At 48.8% G+C, this 21,710-nt stretch overlaps 1 protein-coding gene across 1 annotated transcript in view; it reads left to right on the top strand.

Moving 5' to 3' along the window:
* The window catches only part of DNAH1 (dynein axonemal heavy chain 1), a 134,007-nt gene that overhangs the window by 96,112 nt on the left and 16,185 nt on the right, over nt 1-21,710 (top strand). The window contains 24 exon segments of the mRNA XM_054178053.1: nt 381-558; nt 849-1,043; nt 1,896-2,015; nt 2,591-2,624; nt 2,657-2,665; nt 3,466-3,581; nt 3,846-3,950; nt 5,124-5,264; nt 5,685-5,834; nt 6,990-7,143; nt 7,258-7,307; nt 7,309-7,441; nt 7,798-7,836; nt 8,889-9,067; nt 9,835-10,065; nt 11,396-11,592; nt 12,430-12,463; nt 12,465-12,566; nt 14,053-14,261; nt 15,461-15,598; nt 15,600-15,618; nt 15,952-16,143; nt 16,630-16,748; nt 17,791-17,995. Coding sequence (XP_054034028.1) covers nt 381-558; nt 849-1,043; nt 1,896-2,015; nt 2,591-2,624; nt 2,657-2,665; nt 3,466-3,581; nt 3,846-3,950; nt 5,124-5,264; nt 5,685-5,834; nt 6,990-7,143; nt 7,258-7,307; nt 7,309-7,441; nt 7,798-7,836; nt 8,889-9,067; nt 9,835-10,065; nt 11,396-11,592; nt 12,430-12,463; nt 12,465-12,566; nt 14,053-14,261; nt 15,461-15,598; nt 15,600-15,618; nt 15,952-16,143; nt 16,630-16,748; nt 17,791-17,995 — 3,049 coding nt within the window.

Below are 21,710 nucleotides of genomic sequence, written 5' to 3'. Positions count from 1 at the left end.
AGATAGAGAAAAAGAGGCACCTCCAGAGAGCAGATAACCCACCTGTGACCCGAACTGGATGCTAGCAAGGCCTCTTTGCTTTTCACTGAGGAGAGAGACATTAAAGGGAAGCTTGGCATTTTATAGTTAGACGACACAAAGTCCAGATCCTAATGCCCACAGAAATTGTTTCATGATGGTGCTTAGGCTGGGATGTACTTGTCAGTGAAATAAAAAGGAGGCAGACCTTTGTGCAGCTCACCAACAAGTAAGGCACAGGTACGCTTGGGCACATGAACCAGAATAAGATTCTGGCTCTGTTGCCTTATATGGTTGAAGGTTTGTCATTCTTTTCAGCAAAACCAGAATAGACCAAGCCTTGTCTTCCTCCCACCTTTCAGGACAGATGGGATTCTTTCCTCACTCATCCGGCGTGGAGCTGCAGCCACTGACACCAACAAGAAGTGGTACATGTTTGATGGGCCAGTTGATGCTCTGTGGATTGAGAACATGAACACAGTGCTAGATGACAATAAGAAGCTGTGTCTTAGCTCAGGGGAAATCATCAAACTGTCACAGGTAACTCTTCCCTCCTGCTTTTGCTCCCTGTTGTTTGTTTTCCTTCCTCCCTCTCTCTTGGAACACATTTGCCTTTTACTTTTCACTTGATGCCTCTGATGGATTTGTGTGGCAATAAGTGTCTCAGTAGAAGCCCTGTGTTGGCCAGACCCTTGCTGAGCTGCAGAGACACAAGAAAAAGAAGGTTCCTGCAACAAAGGGAAAGAATTCATCTTCTCCAAATTATGCCAAAAGATACAACAGAAGCAATCAAATCCTTATCCTCCTTTCTTCCCTTTTGCAATTTCCAGAGCATGACCATGAGGTTTGAAGTCCAGGATCTGGCTGTTGCTTCCCCTGCCACAGTCTCCCGCTGGGGCATCATTTACCTGGAACCCAGCATCTTGGGGCTGGAGCCTTTCAGTGAGTGCTGGCTGCAAAAAATCCCAGGCATCATGCAGCCCTTCTCAAAGCACCTAGCATCTCTCTTCAGGAGATTCCCCAAGGTGAGTTACCGTGCTGTTGCAGCCTTTCCATGACTTGGAGCTTGTCAGAATAGATATCAGCCAGCCCAGACTTATCAAGACCTGGATTTAAATACCATCGTGGGAACACTTCAGACTACCAGTATGCAAACTCCTGGGTTTAGTAAGTGTTGTTTACTGTTCCCTACAGATGTGACTTAGTCTTACTGGTCATTATAGTTTGCTTTGTTTCATTTAAAAATTATCTTCTGGACAAAATGATCCCTAGTACAGCTCTGTTGCTTACAACAGAGTAACTCCAGGGAGAAAGTTGTAAGAACAGGTTCTTCTTATTTCTACTCTGCTCCTAAGTCACTATTGAATAACCTGGAATCATAGAATCAACCAGGTTGGAAGAGACCTCCAAGGTCATCAGGTCCAACTGATCACCCAACCCTAACTAATCAACTAGATCATGGCACCAGGTGCTTCATCCAGTCTTTTCTTAAACACCTCCAGGGATGCTGACCCCACCACCTCCCTGGGCAGTTCTTTCCAATGGGCAATCTCTCTTTCTGTTAAGAATTTGAGCTGCAAAGGGAAGCTCTGAAGCGAGCAAGCCATGGCACAAAATGCACAACACTGTTGCACAAGACCAAAAGGCAGGCCCAGAGGTTTCTTGGGGTTAAGACTGAATGAAGAGGATTGACTTGCTTCTTTCCAGTCAGAACAGTGATACCTGGGACACAGTGGGAAATGACAACATTCTCAGCCATATCCACCCTGGTAAATGTAGTCTACAGGGAGGCAAGGAGAAACCAGAACCCTGGAAGGTAAAACCAAAGTCAAATGTTTTGGGTGATAATACTGACCTGTTCCTGCCTCTCCTTACAGGAGGCCATCAGCTTTGTCCAGAACTCTGTGAAGGAGATTATTGCCTCAACAGACAGTAACCTTACAAGGAGCCTTCTCGTGCTCTTGGAATGTTTGTTTCACCCTTTCATCCCCACTGAGGTAGGGTTTTACCATCTGTATCATTTATGCCTGTAACTCTTAAGTGCACTAAGTCATGCTGAGGGTTCATCACCAGAAAATTAGGTGCTGGTGCAGAAAGGACATGCTGTAGCTCATAAATGTGGCAGAAGGTAACACAATATCCTGCAAAGCACAGGTAAACCTGGAATGGCTATGCTTTGCCCACTGAAAGAGCAAAAGAAAAGCTCCATGCCTACCAGCCTGGAGGGAAGAGATTTTATTTATAGCAGAAGGAATTAGATAAAGTGTGGAAAGCAGAGATCAGAGCTGAGCAGTGATGCACTTCTGATTGCAGGTCCTTTGAAGAATTAGTATTGAAGAATGCTGGACAATTTTCAAATTAAAAACTAAAGAGTAAATTCTTCTCACAGCCCCTGCTGAGTGACATTAGTTCAGCAAGTGGAGTCCCTCAAGTACACCAGTGAAACAACAAGTTTTAATCCACAAGAATACACTAACAGGCCTGTGAAAAACCAGCACATTAAGAGGAGTTTGCCTTTTGTGTATCTTAATCATGCCTGAGAATTTTACTTCTGCTCGTCTCTGGTTCTTAGGGAATTAGGACAATCTCCCAGGAGAAAGCAGCTCGTATTGCAGAGGGACCTCGACCGACTGGACAGATGGGCAGAGTCCAACGGGATGGCATTTAACAAGTCCAAGTGCCAGGTGCTGCACTTTGGCCATGGCAACCCCATGCAGTGCCACAGGCTGGGGGCAGAGTGGCTGGAGAGCTGCCAGACAGAGAGGGACCTGGGGGTGCTGATTGACAGCTGCCTAAACATGAGCCAGCAGTGTGCCCAGGTGGCCAAGAGGGCCAATGGCATCCTGGCCTGTATTAGGAATAGTGTGGCCAGCAGGAGCAGGGAGGTCATTGTGCCCCTGGACTCTGCATTGGTTAGGCCACACCTTGAGTCCTGTGTCCGGTTCTGGGCCCCTCAGTTTAAGAAGGACACTGAGACACTTGAATGTGTCCAGAGAAGGGCAACAAGGCTGGGGAGAGGCCTTGAGCACAGCCCTGTGAGGAGAGGCTGAGGGAGCTGGGATTGTTTAGCCTGGAGAAGAGGAGGCTCAGGGGTGACCTCATTGCCCTCTACAACTACCTGAAAGGTGGTTGTAGCCAGGAAGGGGTTGGTCTCTTCTCCCAGGCAACCAGCACCAGAACAAGGGGACACAGTCTCAAGCTGTGCCAGGGGAGGTTTAGACTCGAGGTGAGGAGAAAGTTCTTCACTGAGCGAGTCATTCGTCATTGGGATGTGCTGCCCAGGGAGGTGGTGGAGTCACCGTCCCTGGAGGTGTTCAAGGGGAGATTGGACGTGGCACTTGGTGCCATGGTCTAGTTGTGAGGTTTGTTGGGACAGGTTGGACTTGATGATCCTTGGGGTCTCTTCCAACCTTAGTTATACTGTGATACTGTGATACTGTATTGGAGAGCTGATTGAGCCCTGGTTTATCTTTGCCTTGATCTGGAGTGTAGGTGGTACTGGAGATTTAGAAGGTCGTGTGGCCTTCAGCTTGTGGCTGAGGGAGAAGATGGCAAAAGAAAAGGTGAGTAAAGGAAAAAAAGATCCTCTGTCATAGAGGAACTAATAGTGAGGAATGGGAGTCAGAGCTTCTCAAATGCCTGGAAGCTTTGGATGAGCTTCCTCTTGGGATCTGCCTCAGACTTTAAGGGACCCCTGAAGCTGGAAGATCTGGGAGAGAGTCCTGACCTGGGCAGCATCCCATTAGTATAGTCTGCCTTGCAGTAGTGCAGACCCTCCTGTCAATGCAGTTTTGGCAGCCAGATTCACCACAGCTTTGTTCTCACAGATCCAGTTGCTTTTCCCAGAAGAAGGACTGGTTTATGTCTATAAACTATGTGATGCTGGGCTTAACAGTGCTGAAGATGATCTGGATGAGGAGGTCATTAGAGAGGTAAAATATTTCCCTTTCAACTCCAAGTTTGGAAATCCTTTGGGGGAGGACAGGACCAGGAAACAACACAGTCCTGAAGGCTTTGGTAGGATTTTCTCATAAAGGGCAAATAAAAAAGGCCTGTAGGAACCAACTGGGAATGTTGAACATGAAATAAAACTTTTCATTAAAAGAAGAAGGCAGTTTCTTGCCCTCTTGTGAAGCAGATCTTTCCCATCTGAGACAAGGGCTGGTGTTAATTCAGACCTGAATGCCTCTGCCAGTGCTCAGCAAAGTGAGCAGGCTCTACAAGTGTGGCTGCTGGAGGAGGACAGGTTGGTGCTCAGATGGAAAGTCCTGTCTGTGCTAGAAAGCAGTGCACAACAGCAGGAGAGCTGTGTGCAGCAGAGTCTGGAGAAGGAGCAAGACAGACAAACATACCATCTTTTTCACAGGAGACAGCAGTGCAGTAGGGTATACAAGGCCTGTCTGACTGACAGTCACTACCCCCTGGGCTGAAAGAAAAAAAGAAGTGTGGGGGAAATTTGTCCCCTTCCTGAAATCAGAGTAGAGAGACCTACAAGAGCAGCAGATGCTTAGCAGAAGCTGCCAGCGTGGTCTCAGTGGGAAGGCCACATGGGGTGGTCAGTAATGTGCATTTTCTCAGTGTTCTCCAGCACATCCCTGACAAAGCCTCCATCTCACTTGTGTAGTGGCCTCAGGGACCTTAGTCTGGGACTTGATTCTAGCACAAGTCATCCATGTCTTGTTCAAGTACAAAACCTCCTTGACCCTCTGAGTACAACACAGGTGATAGCACCAAATATGAAGATAGGATCCCAGCTAAGCCCTCTTTGGCCCTCTGTCATGGGGGTACTCACAGGGTGGGTCAGCCTAGGACAGACTTAGAGTTTTTGCAGCTATCACAAGTGCTCCATCCCTCTTTGATCCTGGCTTTCAGAAGGGAGCACAGGTGTGTTGCTGCTGGGGCAATGATTTCTAACTCTTGGGCTACCTCTGTCCTAAGAGAGTCAGACACCCACAGCATTACCATACAGGAAGGTATGAGTAGACAGAAACCCGAATCAGAATCTGAGCTACCACAAGCATTGTGTTAGGAAAAACACAGCAAAAATCATTTTCCCATAGGGAATAGATGCAACTGCCCCCTCTAATCACACCCATACCTTTCAGGTGTGCTGGGAGAAGTGGCTGGACTCTACAGCAAAGTTCACTGTGGTTCCTGATACCAACTTCTGTGACATTATTGTGCCCACGATGAACACAGTCTGAATGGCCCATCTGCTGGAGCTGTTGCTCACAAACCATAAGCCAGTAGGTGCCCTGCCTTGTCTTCAGTGCTTAGATTCAACCTTGTTCTCATTAACAGGAGTACCCTTTCCTCTCCCCCTGCAGTCAGAACCTAATAGCTACCTGATACTTTGAGATTATTTCCCATTCCTGTGGCACTGCACAAAAGCTGTGTCTAAGCCACAGGAGTTCTGAATTCAGTCTCCAGGCACTGTGCTGGTGCCCCAAAGGATTATCAACACTCAGTTGCTCCATCAAGATGCATCAATTGCTAGGTAGCCTATCACCATCCCTCTCTACCCATTTCCTATACCTCTGGTTCATGCTTCCCTGGCTGGATTCCTCCCACACCAAGAGATGTATTGAGCAGCTGTCCTTACTGAAGCAGTGAGCCTTCTGTCCTCTCCCAGCCTTTGAATGCCTGACTGCTGATTGTGCTTCTAGGTTCTCTGCATCTTGCCCACAGGTACTGGGAAGGCTCTGACAATTACAGACAAGCTTTTGAAGAACTTGCCTAGCAGATAACATCACACAGCACGTACCTCTGCTAACCAAACCCAGGATCTCATTGACAGCAAACTGGATAAGAGGCAAGTTTCCCTTCTGTGTTTGCAAAGGCAATATCTCTGAGCTCAGTGTTTCTATCAACTTGGCCATTTAATTTTGTCCAAAGAGCTGAAAGGGCCACAAGCACATAGAGCTGTGGATAACAAGTAGGGGACACAGCAAATCTGAGGTGGGATTGTGGGAGCCAGTAATCATTTCATACAATGACAAGAAAGTGAGAAGCATTAGTGAGGGTTTGTAAAAGTTGCTTCAGTTCTGGTTATCCCAGAAATGCTGTATTTCACAGCACAGGTGTTTGCAAACCCTGGTGTGGGATCCTTATAGAAACTGAGAAGGGAGAAAATGTGGCTGCTGACTCCCAGTCCCACACCCCGTTTGACAACCTCTTTTTTTGCCTCTCTAGTCAGCTAGTGGCTTGAAGTTTAGAAGATATTCCCAGTCTCAAGCTTGGATTTTCTTTGCACCCATTTAGTTATTGGCATAGTGCATAAGTATCACAGTACATTAGAGATTGGAAGGGACCTCAAGAGACCATCAAGTCCAACCCCCTGCCAAAGCAGGATCACTTAGGGTAGTCTGCGCAAGAATACAGCCAAATAGGTCTTGAAAGTCTCCAGAGAAGGAGACTCCACAACTTCTCTCTGGGCAGCCTATTCCAGTGCTCCATCACCCTCACTGTAATGAAGTTTCTCCTCATATTGAGGTGAAATCTATGTTCTGGCTTGAACCTGTTGTTTCTTGTCTTATTACTGTACACCACTGAAAAGTGCTTGGCCCCCTCCACTTGACACCCCCTACTCAGATATTTATACACCTTGATGAGATCCCCTCTCAATCTTCTCTTCTCAAGTCTTCTCTTCTCAAGCCCCAGGGCTCTCAGTCTCTATTCACAGGGGAGATGCTCAAGTCCCCTAATCATCCTCATGACTCTCTGTGGGATTCTTTCAAGCAGGGCTCTAGACAAGATTGCACTCATGTTTGAAAAGAAGCCAGTGCCTCAAACATTTCTCCAGGTCTTTTCTGGACAGAGGCCCATAAAAAGGGGTCTACAGCATAGAAGGATAGCTGAAACTGCAGACCCAGGAAGAATCTGGAGAAAGAAATGTTTCTGGATCAAGTTAGGAATGCCTCTGCGATAGGAGCTGTCCTCACACCTTAGGCAGTTTCTGTCCTTGCAGGCAGAAGGGTGTGTTTGGGCCTCCAGTTGGGAAGAACTTAATCTTTTTTATTGATGACTTGAACATGCCCATGCTGGAGGAATATGGTGCTCAGCCACCCATCTAGCTGCTGAGACAGTGGATGGATCACCAGGGCTGGTACGACAGGAGACAGATCGGTATGACCCACATCCTCTTGGCCTCTTGTTAGATACAGGTACCTGCTGTGGAGATTTGTGGTGAGAGGTTATAGCCACAACTTAGCATTCATTCCTGATTTTACATTCTTCAAGGCACTTTCAAGAAGCTGGTAGATATTAATCTTGTCTGTGCCATGGGACCTCCCTGGAGGGGAAAGGAATGCTGTCACTCCGCTCTTCACTCGCCATTTCAACCACCTCTCCTTCACTGAGATGGAGAAGAGCAGCCTGAGGGCTATCTTCTCCACCATCCTTGGCAGCTGGATGGATAAGTTCTGCAATCTGCTGCCACCTCCTCGTGTTGCAAGTCAACCCAACAATAATGGAGGTTGGAAGGGGAGGAATTGTTATTGATGAGCTGATCAAAGTGCTGGAAGCTGCATTAGCTGCTTGAAGATGCTATTGGGAGAGTACAGTTTGAATCATAGCAAACAGGGGGCTCAAACACACTTTAGACTCAGAGCCCAACTCTGCTGCTACACATCAGCAAACTTCAGCTTTGGCTCTCACAGTGTTTAATAAGGTGTCCTATAGCCCAGGTCTCTCAGAGAGGATTTTGTTTGTGATAGATGATGCAGATATCCTCAACCTCAGCAGGTAAAGCTGTAACTCAATTTTTTTGTCTTTTCCTAGATGGACTCCTAGGAGAAAGAAGTTACAGAGACCCAGTGCTTAAGTAAGAGCAGAAAGATAAAAGAGGAAAGAGACTGTGAAGAAAACAAGTTGGTGGGCACAGCGTGGCAGTTTACCTGTGCTTTCAGGAGACAGACACTTGCCCAGACAGCAGCCTTCTGTGGAAGCAGAGCCTTCTGTTACTCTCCATCTGCTGCAGCCTGTGGACAGCTGAGCAGAGTGGATCTAAGATGGTGCTACAGCCACCCAGAAAAAAAGGTTCATTAGGAGTGAAATGAGTCCTCTTATATTTGACAGGGTGGGAATTTAGGATCATCTTTGCAAATGTGGCCTCATCTACAAATCTGCCAGTAGGAAGCAGTGAGAATAGAGAGCTATGGAGAAACAAAGCAGAGCTTTCTGAGTGCCTGCAATACTCTCAAGCATCAGTATCCAGCTCTGAGCTCAAGGGCACACTGAAGCATCTAGCTGTGATTTTAGAAGAAATTAAAACATTTGGGAAATAATGCAAAAGAATGCAAAATGCTGGTTTGTCACAGGGCTCTGCTTCCCCAGGAGTGTTTGTAATGAACTTCAGACGTTTATTTTATGCTCTAAAACTGGCAGCTGTCTTTAAATCCTGCCAGACTATTGCATAACAAGTTATTCCTCAGTGGCTTTGCGTTTGCTGAGCTCAATGAATTGCAAGGAGGTTTACCTAAGAGGGCACTTGCACCTTCTAGCTTAAAAGTATCTGAGATTCCACTGTTGGAGTGCCATGAGGGAGAAGGAAAAGCTGTTTGGAGTATTTCAGTTAGGCACCAATTGCTTTGTCAGGAAGTGTCTCCTCTCTTCCTGGGGCCTGTGAAGTCTTAACACCACACAACTGTCCCGACTTTGGTTGGGAAACTCATTGGCAAACTCCACTGCAGTGAGCTGCTGTTTGGTCAGGTCTCCACACAATCTCTGTATAAGAAAGCAGAAGAAAAAAGTGTTCCTGGCCAAATACTGGCAACACCTCTGCCACTCAGTGCCACCTGTCTGCATGGCTAGCACATTCTCAATCCAGCATCACCTCCTTGGCATCTCTTCACCTTTCTCTGTCCCTGCAGCAGGAGCACTTGCAGTCAAAGACTTGAACAAGCCCCTGGTGGATGCCACAATCCGTGTGTATTTGACCATCACAACCCAACTGCTGCCTATAGCAGCAAAGTCACGTTACACCTTCAATCTGAGAGACCTCTCCAAGGTGTTCCAAGGCATGCTCATGGCTGAGCCCAGCAAGGTTGAGGTGAGTCCTCCCAACAGCACAGCCATGCCACCAGAGGAAGACCAGAAATGTTCCAGTTAAGGCCTCAGCTTCTTGTTGAAGCTGCATTTTGGTACTGTTCAATGAATGAGGGGACCTTCCCTTTAGCTGTATTGTCTACTATCAGTAGTAAACAGGCCCCTCCTATCACCCCAGCCCTTCCTTAGCACAGAAGCAGGTGAGTGGCCACATGAAGTCAGTAGGATGTAGTCAGGCCATTCAGAGCTGGATGGAGCTGTAGGGGACTGCACAGGGGCAGAGGTTACCAGCTTGTAGTAATGGAGGCTTCTGCCCCTTCAGCTCTCTTGAGGACCTCTCTCTGGCTCCAGTCTAGCCAATAGAGATTGACTTACCACAGGAAGTGCTTGGGAGCCTGGGTTGTGTTACACTGGAATAAAAGGATCTTTCCAGAGAAACACAAGAACTTCTGAAAACAGGGAGGAAGATAAGGACAAAGAAGATGGAATTTAAATCTCTCAAAGAAAACCTGGCATATGGACAAATAGAGGGGGGATTAGCTGAAGCTGTAATGAGCTCTCTGCAAAGCAGCTGTTTTGACAAGAGTTGATTTTGAAAGGAGAAGGGAATGCAGCTTCCTCCACCCGCCCAGTTCTATCTCCACTCCAGCTGCCTTCTAGCAGGAGTGGAGCTGGCCACATGCTGGGCAGGAACCAGCTTTCCTGATGGCAGGGCTCTTAATACTTCTCTGCTTCTCTCATGGGGGACTTTTTGCTGGGATTTCCAACCAGGACAAGATGCAGCTGCTGAGACTGTGGTACCACGAGAGCTGCCGGGTCTTCCGTGATCGCCTGGTCAGCAAGGAGGACCGGACCTGGTTTGACAGCCTGATGAAGAGCATGATGGAGGAGTTAGGCACCACTTTTGAGGAAGTTGTCCCCTCCCAGCCAGTTCTGTCTGGGGACTTTATGGAACCAGGTGCCAGTGCCAAACTGTACAAAGAAATCCTCAGCCAGGAAACAGTAAGGACTCTGGGAATCGTGATGATGTGAACTATGCTCACATCTACCAAGTGCTCTTCAAATGAAAGGTAACAGTTAATAGCAACCAGGGGGCTGCTTAAATTGAAGTTGTATGGAGTCATGAGCCTGCCCAAGACTCTTCTGTAAAATCCTACCCCAGATATGGGTAGTGGCTGTGTCTGGCACGATGGGAAGTTGAGGTGGAACAAGCTGTCTCTGCATTACCATCCTGGGTGCAGCCTGCTGTGCCAAATCTCCCAGCTGAGCTGCGCTTGGGACTGAAAAGTGAAATCTGCTGGAAAGAAATGGCACATTACCCCCAAACAATACTACTTTTGCCATTAAAGACTTCACAGTTGACCTTCACAAGTGATTAATGTTACTGCCAGATTCCCTGTTGGAGAAGATACCGTGAGTACTTTGGTAGCGATAATTAAGCAAAGGCAATGAGCAGTGCGTTTTGTGCTCGTTGCTGGAAACAGATGATTATCCTGTTGTCTCTTCTCTTGTGATAGCTGTGTGACAAGGACTGGTAATTAACTGAGCTTTCAAATCTCTTCTGCAAAGTAGGTGTGCACAGCTGAGACAGCCAGACTTACCAAGGTGTTGCACAGCCCACAGATGAGCACAGGACCTTGGTGTCTAGAAAGAGGTGTCAGCACTGTAGGTATTCCAGATGATGTTGCTTGCTGAGGGGGGGAAGACCAAATCCCAGATGCCTTCATGCTTCATCTCATGCTCTGGCCTGAGGGTGCCATTATAGAGAGACCTGCAAAGGGCATGAGAGACTGTTCCTGCAGCTGTTCTACGTGTCGGCTGGACTGGGAGTGGGATGCACTTTTGCCAGTGGTGTTTTCTTCAAGCACCTGTCCTTTCCAGCCAGGATCCCTATCACAGGACACAGCATCAGGCAATGGTCAACTATAGAGTGAGGAAGCTCTCCCACAGGGAAGCCCAGGAGCAGTATAGGTCAGGCAGCCATAAGCTATCTAATTTTGAGCTGTGCCTTGGTGTTTCTCCAGGCAAACAGCAGCACTGGAATGGCAGACTTTAGCCAGTTGCCTGAGTTAAAGGTCACCATTGGCAGCTGTTGCCATTACCTCTGGTTAAATTCAACCCAGTCCAATGGTAGTTCCCACAGGAGCATGGGTCAAAGACAGCCATCACCTCCCCACAAGCAGCTCCTAGGGAGCAACTGAGAGAGGCAGCTGCACCCAGACCCCGCTGAGCACCAGGCACTGCCCTGCTTAGGCCTACCTGAGCTGACAATCACCCACCCCTTCACAGCTGCTTGTATCTGGTAGCCACAACAGGTTGTTTGTGCCCACAGCTGAAGGTTGTGATTGAGCATTGCCTGGAAGAATACAATCAAGTGACCACCCCAAAGCTGAAGCTTGTGCTTTTCATGGATGCAATACAGCACATCTGCCAGATCGGTCGGATCCTACGGCAGGCTCCAGGGAATGCACTTCTCCTGGGTGTTGGGGGAAGTGGGAGGCAGTCTCTCACCAGGCTGGCATCTCACATGTAAGTAATGCACTTCTAGACACATAATGTGGAGCAGCTCCGTTGGGGCTGCCTCTAGCAACTCTTTTTTTCCTGACCTTCCTGCTACTGGCTACACGTTTTTCTGGTTGGTGGCTCTTCAGATTTAACATTCAAGAGCTAGGGCTCAGTTAACATGCACATCTATGCTAGAAAAATTGGACTCTTTCGCCTGCTCATAGCTTGGGTTGCTGCTGTGGGCATGCAGCAAATGGACAAAAGCAGCACGGTCTGTGTCAGCTCAGTGGTCTGTGCAGCACTCAGCATTGCAGAGGGAGAGATAGAGGCTTCTGCCTGGGAGCTGGGCAGCAGGAAGGCAAAGACAGGAGCCACTTGTGACAAATCATAAAGTGACCCTGACAGCCTGGCAATTAGGACAGGTGAGTCTTGGGAGCCAAGGGATCTGAAGGGGGAAACTTGAAGAGCCAGGGACCTAAGCTGAGGGAGAAAATTGTTCTAAGTTGTTCCAAATAGAGGATGTGAGGCTAGCAAAATGCAATCATGATTCCCAGGTGCATGACAAAAAATCCACACTGAGTTGTTCCCTCTGAACTCTGAGGCACTGAGCCCAAGAAGCAGTGTGACTATTAGCTCCTGGAATTGTACATCTGGTTTCTGGCTAGCTCAGGTTTCTGTGCTTCAAGGAAAACAGGCTCTTAAGTTGTTGGCTGAATGTGCACAAGGATACACAGGTGCTCAGAACCCACTGCAGGAAAACAAGCTCCTTGAGTCCTCTCCTGAGTCTACAACATACACTCAGGACTGACAGAAGAGGAGATTTTCATCTGATGTAACTCCACAGACTTCTCTTTTCTTTAGGGCAGACTATGAGTGTTTCCAGATCAAGCTTTCCAAAAAGCTATGGCATAGCTGAATGGCGAGATGTTTTGAAGGAGATCATGATGAAGGCAGGCCTTGAAAGTCTACTCAGGACATTCCTATTTGTAGACACACAGGTATGAGAGCATTAGCATGGTGGACTCCATTTCAGAAGTCAGAAACACATCTCTAAGCTCAATAATTCCCCCTAAAGAGGAATGAAAAGCTTGGTACGAGCCAGACACAACTGGTGTTTCTCAAGTAGCCCATCTCCATTATCTTATAGAAGGGCCCTAGGGAAACAAGGTGGTGCCTTTGTTGCTAAAGGAACTGAGTGGGCTGTTTCTCCTGTTGCTCAAGGAAGCACTTTGCAGCTCCATCCTAGGGCTTGATGGGATCAAGGATTTTAGACCCAGCTGCCTGAAGCTAAGCACTACACTAACCACTGGTACCAGAAGTCCTAGGCAGCATCATTCTATTTCTTTTCAAATATACCATTAGATTTAGGGCCTTATGCCTGCTGGTTCCACAGAATAATGTTGGCTTGCTACTGTAAGCTGCAACTTGCTAATGACTGGGACACCTTCTGGGATTCATGGTTGTGGTCCCCATAGGATTTTTTTACTGCCTTCATTATCAAAGGAACCAAGTCCCTTCTGGCAGCGCCCTAAGCAGCAAGATGAGCATCTGTCAAGTGCTGCCTATTATTACATCCTTTTCCCTGCAGTAAGAGGCTTCTGTGGGAAAAGAGGGGCATGGGAGGCTGCATTTAGTCAAGTAGATGGTTGCTGTGTAGTTCTGATTTAGCAAAGGTGGAAAGGTGAGTATAGCTCTGGAGGGAGATCGTCCCACAGGCTGTGACACATCCCTACAATTACTGCATCTCCCACGTCGATGAGCTTTATCCTAACAATTAAGTATTCTGTGTTGGAGGAGTGAAGACCCAGAGCAGCCTGGTGCCTGGTTGCAGTCACTGTGAGGCAGGCAGCAAGGCCCTGAGCTCTCTCCCTAAGGTGACAATGAATGGGCTGAAGAAGGTTTGGTTTCAGACACACCCCAAACCCCCCAAAATGGCTGCATGTGGCTGTTGAATTGGAAATTGAAGAGAGACCTTCCAGCAGCCTTCCAGCACCTGAAGGGGCGACAAGAAAGCTGGGAAGGGACTTTTTGCAAGGGCTTGTAGTGATAAGGTGAGAGGGAATGGATTGAAGCTTGAGGAGGGCAGATTTAGACTGGATATTAGGAAGAAATTCTTTACAGTAAGGGTGGTGAGACACTGGAACAGGTTGCCCACGGAGGTCATGGATGCCCCCTCCCTCAAGGTGTCCTAAGCCAGGTTGGATGAGGCCTGAGCAACCTGGTTGAGTGTGAGTGCCAATGGCAGGGGAGTTGGAACTAGATGGTCTTCAAGGTCTCTTCCAATCCAAACCATTCTATGAATCTGTGCAATGCTGGACAAGGGTCAGAGGATGCTTTACTAGAGCCAAGTGATCACAGAAGTGATTTCTGATGACAAAGGCTAAGGATGTATTTATGCAGCAGTGCTCTCCATGGTTTGTGGAGATGTGACTGTTTTGACTTAGGAAACTGCTTTTTTCCTCTTTCCCCCTATCATCTGCTTAGATTAAAAATGAATCCTTCCTTGAGGACATCAACAGCCTGCTCCACTCAGGTGACATTCCCAACATGTACAGCCTTGATGACCAAGAACAGATCATGACAGCTATGAAGCCTGTTGTGCAAGACCTAGGGCAGCAGCCCACCAAGGCTAATCTGATGGCTGCCTACACAGGACGGCTTCGCAGCACTATCCACATGGTCCTCTGCACGAGGTACAGCTCAGGGATAGGACTCCATGCTGTCAATGTTAATTATTGCCCACCTTGTCCTTTGCCTTCCACCACATTATCATGGGATTTTTTGTTTCCAAGCCACTGACTTTAGAGGAGTGAGGTTTGCTTTCCACCTTCCCATAGAACCAGATCCTTTTGTTGGGTTTTTTTTTTTAGCTGTGCTGGTTTTGAGATAATATTAAACTTCTCAAACTTTATGCATGATCCAGACTAAATACAAGCTTCCTTCATGCACCATTGAGCTGTTTGTACAAAAATACCCTGCATGAATTTGGGGCTCAGTTGCAGCATGTTTTCTTGTTCATCTAGTGCACAGTCCATTAGCAGTTAGCTTGTTTGCAGGAGGGCTGTGAGAAGGTACAAGACATTCTCAGTGCAAGTACAAATAGAAGAACCTGGGCCCATTATTTGTGTCTGGTGATGCAATCTCTGCACTCATCTGCTTGAAATAGATTTCAGATCACACTTATTTCTTACCTCTTATGTGTTCTTCCTAGGGAGGGTCCTATAAAACATCACTACCCTACCATCTTAATACTTCCAGGAGAGTACCCAGGACTTCCAAGGAGTGAGCTGTGACATGCAGTTCACTGCCTAAACCTTCATTCCTTCTTTCCCTCCCTCCTTCCTTGAGTATATTCCCTTCCTTCTTTCACTGTAAGCACCAGGGATGGTTCTAGGAAAGCTATTTTATCCTTGTATTTGTAGCTAGTCATAACATCTCTCAGAGGGCTGAAGCACCTTCCTTATGGGGACAAGCTGAGAGAGTTGGAGCTGCTCAGCCTGGAGAAGAGAAGGCTCCTGGGAGACCTTGTAGCATCCTTCCAGTACCTGAAGGGAGCTACAAAAAAGACAGGAGGGGACTTTTTGTAAGAGCTTATCATGAGAGGGAGAGGGGGAGGAGGAATGGATTGAAGCTTGAGAAGAACAGGTTTAGACTGCATATTAGGAGGAAAATTCTTTACGGTGAGGGTGGGGAGACACTGGAACAGGTTACTGAAGGAGGTCATGGATGCTCCCTCCCTAGAGGTGTCCAGGGCTGGGTTGGATGAGGCCTTGAGCAGCCTGGTCTAGTGGGAGGTGTCCCTGCCAATAGCAGGGGGGTTGGAACTAGATGATCTTTAAGGTGCCTTCCAATCCAATGCTATGAATCTCTTTTCTGCACGTCTTTCCCTCAGCCCTGGTGGAGAAGTTTTCCGTGCACGCTTGAGACAGTTCCCCTCTCTTGTGAGCTGCTGTACCATCAACTGGTTTAATGAGTAGCCTGCTGAAGCCTTGCAGTGTGTTGCCTCCTCTTTCTTGCATGAGATTCCACTGAAGATATACTGATGGGATGGTAGGTGCCACACTCAACACGTGAAACGCAGCTCCTGTATGTTCAGTGTGCCACATCTATAGGTGCATAAAGACAATGGATACAGGACATGCTTACAGACAGGTTTTACCCTGTAGCACAAATGTTTCATGGCAGGATGATTCAGCTATAGCACAGTTAGCTTGCATATGTCTTGAAATGGACACATCCATTTATCACCCTCTATGTAAGCTCTGCTGTGACTGTAGACCTAGGCTCATTGTAAGCCCCTTTTGCTCTCTGAGGGCATCATATTGACTTGTCTATCACCTGTTCAGTGCTGAATAAACTTGTTTGTTTCCTTTCTCCTTGTAGATTCAAGTATGTGTAGAAATCCATCAGAGTGTGGCAAAGAAATGCCAAGTGTACCTGGCAGAGCTGGCCAGACACAACTACGTCACTCCTAAAAGCTACCTCAAATTCCTCAGCAGCTTCAGGTCCCTGATTGGAAAGAAGAAACAAGAGCTGATAACAGCCAAGAACAGGATGAAAGATGGCCTGGATAAGGTTTGTCCCTCACACCAAGGAGAGATTTGAGCCCCCTTCACCTGCTCTAAGCAGTGTATTTCTAGCCACAGAGATGCAGTGAGCTGCCCTTCATATCTCTATGCAACAGGAGAAAACTATACCTTCTGCCAGGACCAGTCTTTCTGAAGTCTGAGTCTGTAACAGCTCTAAAAGAATGATGGTCCCCAGTCTTTGGAGACCACAGACCTCTTTGTAGCTCATCATCTCTCAGGCTGTTCCTTATTACACCTTTTAATTGAAAGCCCTATAACAGCAGTCATGTTCTGCTGACCAGTTGCCATGAGCTTATGTGCCTGTGTGCAGGCACCATGAGGCACTGCTGTTTGTCAGCACAGCACCAGATTGTTGCTTAAGCAGGAACCAGGGCAAGACCTGACACTGGGCAGGGAGCACCCACCAGCACAGCCCTTTCCTGAGGCTTTTCATGGCTGCTGCCTGTGCTCTTACTCTGCTCTGCTCCCACAGCTCCTGCAAACAGCAGACGCTGTAGCAGAGATGCAGGAGGAGCTGGAGTCTGCCCGCCCTCTCCTGGCACAGGCAGCCAAGGACATTGTGGCAACCATGGAACAACTGCAGGTACAGCTGTTGGACAGCCCAGTGTGACTGCTCAGACTGGGCACAGGGCTTGGGGAGGCCTTGCAGGGATTGTACAAAATCCTGCTTAATCTGACATTTGAAAAAGCACAGCAGGTATTTATGCAGAGGAGCACTGCCAGGGAGGATGGCCTTCTGCTGGGGTCCCTGCCCTTGTGTTGATAAGGGCCAGTCAACCTTCCAGCCCTTTGCTGTCAATGGCTCCCATGTCCCTGTCCAAAGCCACAACCCAGAGGGTCAGGCAGCCAAGCTACCAGCTCTATCTCCTTACTGCTTTAGATCTTTGCAAGCACAAAGTAACACCATGACTAGCAGTCCTCAAGTGACCTGAGCAGACTGTTGTTGCTGAAGGGATCATTCCCCCACATCCCATCCCCAGCTGTAGCCTGCCCCTGCTAGCCCACACCTCAGGGATCATCAGTGTCACACACCACTGCAGAATAAGGAAGTGTCCTGTGTTGGCTGTCACCACTTTCCCTTCACCTTGTATTCCTCTCTGCCTGTCTGCTACTGTAGGATGGCCAGACTGAGACAGATGGAAGGGAGACAGTAACATCATACAGCTCTGCATGCAAAGAGGAAAGTCTGCCATCTCCCATGCTCCCACATAGCAGATAAAGATTGGGATATAGTCCACATTCCCCTTACACCTCCTGGTAGTGTTTTAACCACGGGGGTAGACAGAAGTGACAGTTTTAGAAACAAAATCCTCAGCCTAACTCTTATTCCTCCATCTCCCAACACATTTGCATTTTTATGCCTCCTTCCCCTGTGCCAAGAAGAAAAAAAATGGGATCATTGCTGCAGGACTAATACCATTCCAGTCACAGCCAGAGCTGGACCTTGTGGATAATCTCTACAGGCTGACAAAAGCCTCCTGCTAGTATGTGGCATCCCATGTGGAATCCTCTCCTCCAGTTAAGCCCTAGCATGTCTCTGCTGGAAGAAAATACATGACCTGCCAAGAGAGCTGTGATCCTGGCAGTGCTGAGCCATGCTAAAAGGGTGCTCTGGCTCTAGCATGCTTCCAAGACTGTGTCTGGTGTTGCTGGTGGACACAGGTATGGCTGAAGAGACAAAATGTCACGTGCAGGCTGAGGAGGCAAAGGCCCAAGCAAAAGCTCAGGCAGCCCAAGCCATTACAGATGATGTTCAGAAGGACTTGGCTGAAGCTCTCCCAGCCCTGGATGCTGCTCTTGCTAGCCTGAGGAAACTCAACCAAAATGATGTTACAGAGGTAACTGGGTTGTGGGGAAGTGGCATAGCTGGGTCTGGTCCTGAAGAGCCTCTCACTTGGCAGCAGTTTCCCTTCTACAAGTCTGCAGCATCCCTAGCCTTTTCCAGCATCTTCATCTATCCCCCTAGGCTCACAGGCTGGGCAGGTGCCATGCAGCTTTACTCCTTCAGAAGTAAAAAGTTTTAAAGTGCAGAGAGGCAGCCACATGTTCTAACTCATGCCAGAGTGTGTGTTGAGGGCTCATCCACAAGTGCCTGGCCATGAGGGTAAGGTGGCAGGCAGTGTCACAGTGCAACCCCTAGCAGTGACTGCAGAGCACATGGACAGATCTGTCAGCACATGGCCTGAACTAGCAGCCTCTTTTGAAAGGGGATCCATCACAGATGGAGAAGAGGAAGAGGCAGTATCTTCCAGGATGGCTTGAATTAGGCTAGTCAGAAAAAGGAAACCAATTCTGAGGCAAGTGTCACAGCCTAGAGGCAAGACAACAAACTCAGTGGGTACAAGTTGTCAGCACACAGGGTGTAAGAGCCAAGGAAGGGAGAGACAGGCTTATTACTCTTCAATTGTGAACAGCAGACCTTTTTATTTCCCACAAAACTCCTTACCCCAGAAGGTGGGGAAAGACACAGTGCCAGTCCACTTCCCACCACCACCCATCCACTTTCAGAGTTGGCTTGAGAAGTCTCCTGTCTATACAAGGCTTTCAGTGCCAGCTCCCCAAATGCATCAGTGTTTTACATGCCCTCAACCCCCCCACCCACTTGGAGAAGCTCTCCATTTAAGGAAAAAGTGCTGTGCTTCTTTTAAGCCCAGCTGATGGGCTGTGACCCAAGTAACCTGTCACTGGAGCCTGGGCCACCAGAGTTCTTTCCCAGTCCAACCAAAAGAGAACGCCACTTCTGTAGCAGGGAGCAAGTGTCCTTTTGACCTACTTCTTTGCATGGGGCAGCTTCATCTGTGGTTGCCTGGAGGCAGCTGCTGCCTTCTTCTCCAGCTTCTCCACCACCTGTCTCAGCCAGTCTTGATTGCAGAAAAAGTACACATAAAGGTTCCTCTCTGTCTGCAAGAGAGGGTTCTCCAGAGACCTGCGCTTCACCTTCAACTCATTCTGGAGGTCTGTCAGCCTTTGGGAGAGGCTGTCCTGCACAGTGGTCAGTTGCTCTATCAGATTGGTGATCTCCTGAAAGGCAAAGCACAAATACACATGAACATGCAGAAAGAGGGGGATTTCCTCCAACCTATGAAACATCTCAGCCCACCAGAAACGACGTACCGACCTGGCTCAGGCCTCCAAACATGTCCAACCCAAGGCACAGAGTTACCTTGCTGGGCCACCCTGGCTAAGGTATCCCAACCTCTCCATTTAGCAGCACACATGAAACAGCAAGAGTCTCCTTTGTTCCTCAGCCAGCCACTGTCTCACTGGATAGCTTTTGTGACAGGGCAAGGATCAGGCAGTAATTCTCCCCCCTGTACCAAGGGCTCTGACTCACAGCCCTGTGCCACCCAGCCAGGCCTGGTGCAGCAGGAGGGCTTGCTTACCCGAGGGGAGAGCTGCAGCTGGTTGGAGCTGTTGTACAGCAGCCGGTAAAGCACCCCTGTGGAAGACTCCAGGGCAGGGAGCTGGGGCATAGGAGCTGCCAACTTTGCTTCCAGTACCTTCTTGTTCTCAACCAGCTTGGAGCACTGGGCTGCTAAGGCCTTGTAGCTGCGGAACTGCTGCTTCTCCTGATCTTTCCCCATCAGAATGTCCCAGAGCCTGCAAGAGGGCACAGCCAGACAGTAGAGTGAGCAGTGTGCCAGTGCTGAGGAAGAACAGGGCTCAGGGCAGATTGTGTGCTGTGGGGCTGGGCTGCAAGCAGCTGTGGGGCAGCAGCAAGAGGGCAACCACTCCTCCTAAGCAGCTATTGTGGTTTGAGCCCTAACTGGAATTTAAGAGCTCAGATGGTGGCAAGGCTGAGAGCTCCTCCCCTGCTCCCCCTTCCTTTTTCCCCAATAGGGAAAAAAGAAGGGAATGAATGGGGGGGGAAGCGGGGGGAAGGGAAGAAAAAGGGGGGTAAGGAAAAAGGGGAGGAGGTAAATCTAGCAAGAAATAATTTGGAGTCAGTTTGGAAATAGAGAAGTAAGTTTTTTCTTAAACAGTATATATATAAATAACAACAGGAAGGGTTCACAAGGGTAGGGAACAAGGATGAATAGGAAAATATACAAAATCAAGTTTGGATGGCCTTGTATTTCCCCTGATGTACATGGATTACAGTCCTTTGGAGAAACGTGGATGCAGCAGGGAGAAGTCCAGGCCTGACCACATGGCAGAACCAGGAAGCCAGCAGCAGCTCTTGGTCCTTTTGCACAGGCGAGGCAGGAGCAAAAGGCAGGAAATCGTCGCCGTGCCCTCCCCTTCATAGTCTTGCTGGACAGGAAGGGGGAGTGGAACAGACTAACTTAGACCCAGGGGGACCCCTCGGGGTCGGGGGAAAGGGACCAAGTCCACCTGGATCAGGTTTCCTTAATCCCTGGGGAGAGCAGAGCTCTTGCAAGCCTCCCCCTCCCAGGACGGGTGCAACCCATCAAGGGGAGATTGGACGTGGCACTTGGTGCCATGGTCTAGTCGTGAGGTCTGTTGGGACAGGTTGGACTTGATGATCCTTGGGGTCTCTTCCAACCTTAGTTATACTGTGATACTGTGATAACCCAGCACAGCAGCTTATGTGCTGGAGGTCTGAGAAGAGGACCGTAAAAACCAGGCTGGCCCAGGAGCCAGCTGGGGGCTGCTTGCTGGCAGACACCAGCACCAGCTATTCCAGACCAGTGCAGGGAGGACCAAGAAGCTTGTGTCAGTGCAGGACACCCAATCAGAAAAAGTTGTTGCTCCCAAACACTTTGTGCTTCCTTCTGGCTCAGCTGTCCTCCGTGGCTGAAGACTTGCCTCTACACTCTGCAGTTTTACATCCTAGGAAAGCCTCTGTTCTCCATGTTCATTGCCTTCTCCAAGCCCTTGCTTTGCTGCATCAGCCCATGCCAGCCAGTAAGAAGCAGATGCCACCTTCTGGAGAATTTCACACCACCATGGAGTCAGGGTGACTGCACTGGCAGAAGAGCACTGCTAAACTGCCAGGTAGCTTGAGTCTGCACACAACTGTCCCCATGCCACTTCCTCCACCTCTAGTCTGGTTTTCATGCACACACAGAGGCCCTTACCTTACAGCAGAGTGTTCTTTGGGGTCTATCCATGTGTGTAGAACATCCTTCTGGGAGGAGCAGGCATCTTTGTAGTAGTTTTGCACCTCCTGTAGCATAGTCTGGGCTTCCTTCATGGCACTCTTCATCTCTTCCAGCTGAGCAGCCTTCTGGTCCAGTTCCTTTCTCTCCGCTTTGAGCTGCAGCTCCAGCAGATCCAGGCGGCTGTGCTGGCTCAGCAGCCATGCAGCTGCCACCTCCTGCTTTCTGGCAAGGTGCTGCAGGTGGGCATCTTCCAGGCTAAGCTGCCTTTGCAGAACAGGCAGGGCAGTGGCCTGGGCCTCTGCCCTCAACAGGGGTGGCAGCTGGTGGGTCAGGATGTGTGCAATGTCACAACGCAGGGTTTGAAGCTCCTCCTGGAGAGTGGCTGCCTGACCCTGGAGCTCTGCCTCAGCTGCTTGCTGTTCAGGGGGAAGACAAGAAAGGCTGGAGTCAGGATGCTCCACTAGCACTGCCTGGCTCTGCCACCTGC

Source organism: Dryobates pubescens, chromosome 1 (assembly GCF_014839835.1).
Source record: "Dryobates pubescens isolate bDryPub1 chromosome 1, bDryPub1.pri, whole genome shotgun sequence".
Taxonomy (NCBI): domain Eukaryota; kingdom Metazoa; phylum Chordata; class Aves; order Piciformes; family Picidae; genus Dryobates; species Dryobates pubescens.
The sequence above is the reverse complement of the archived record's forward strand: the minus strand, read 5'-3'. Positions and strand labels throughout refer to the sequence as shown.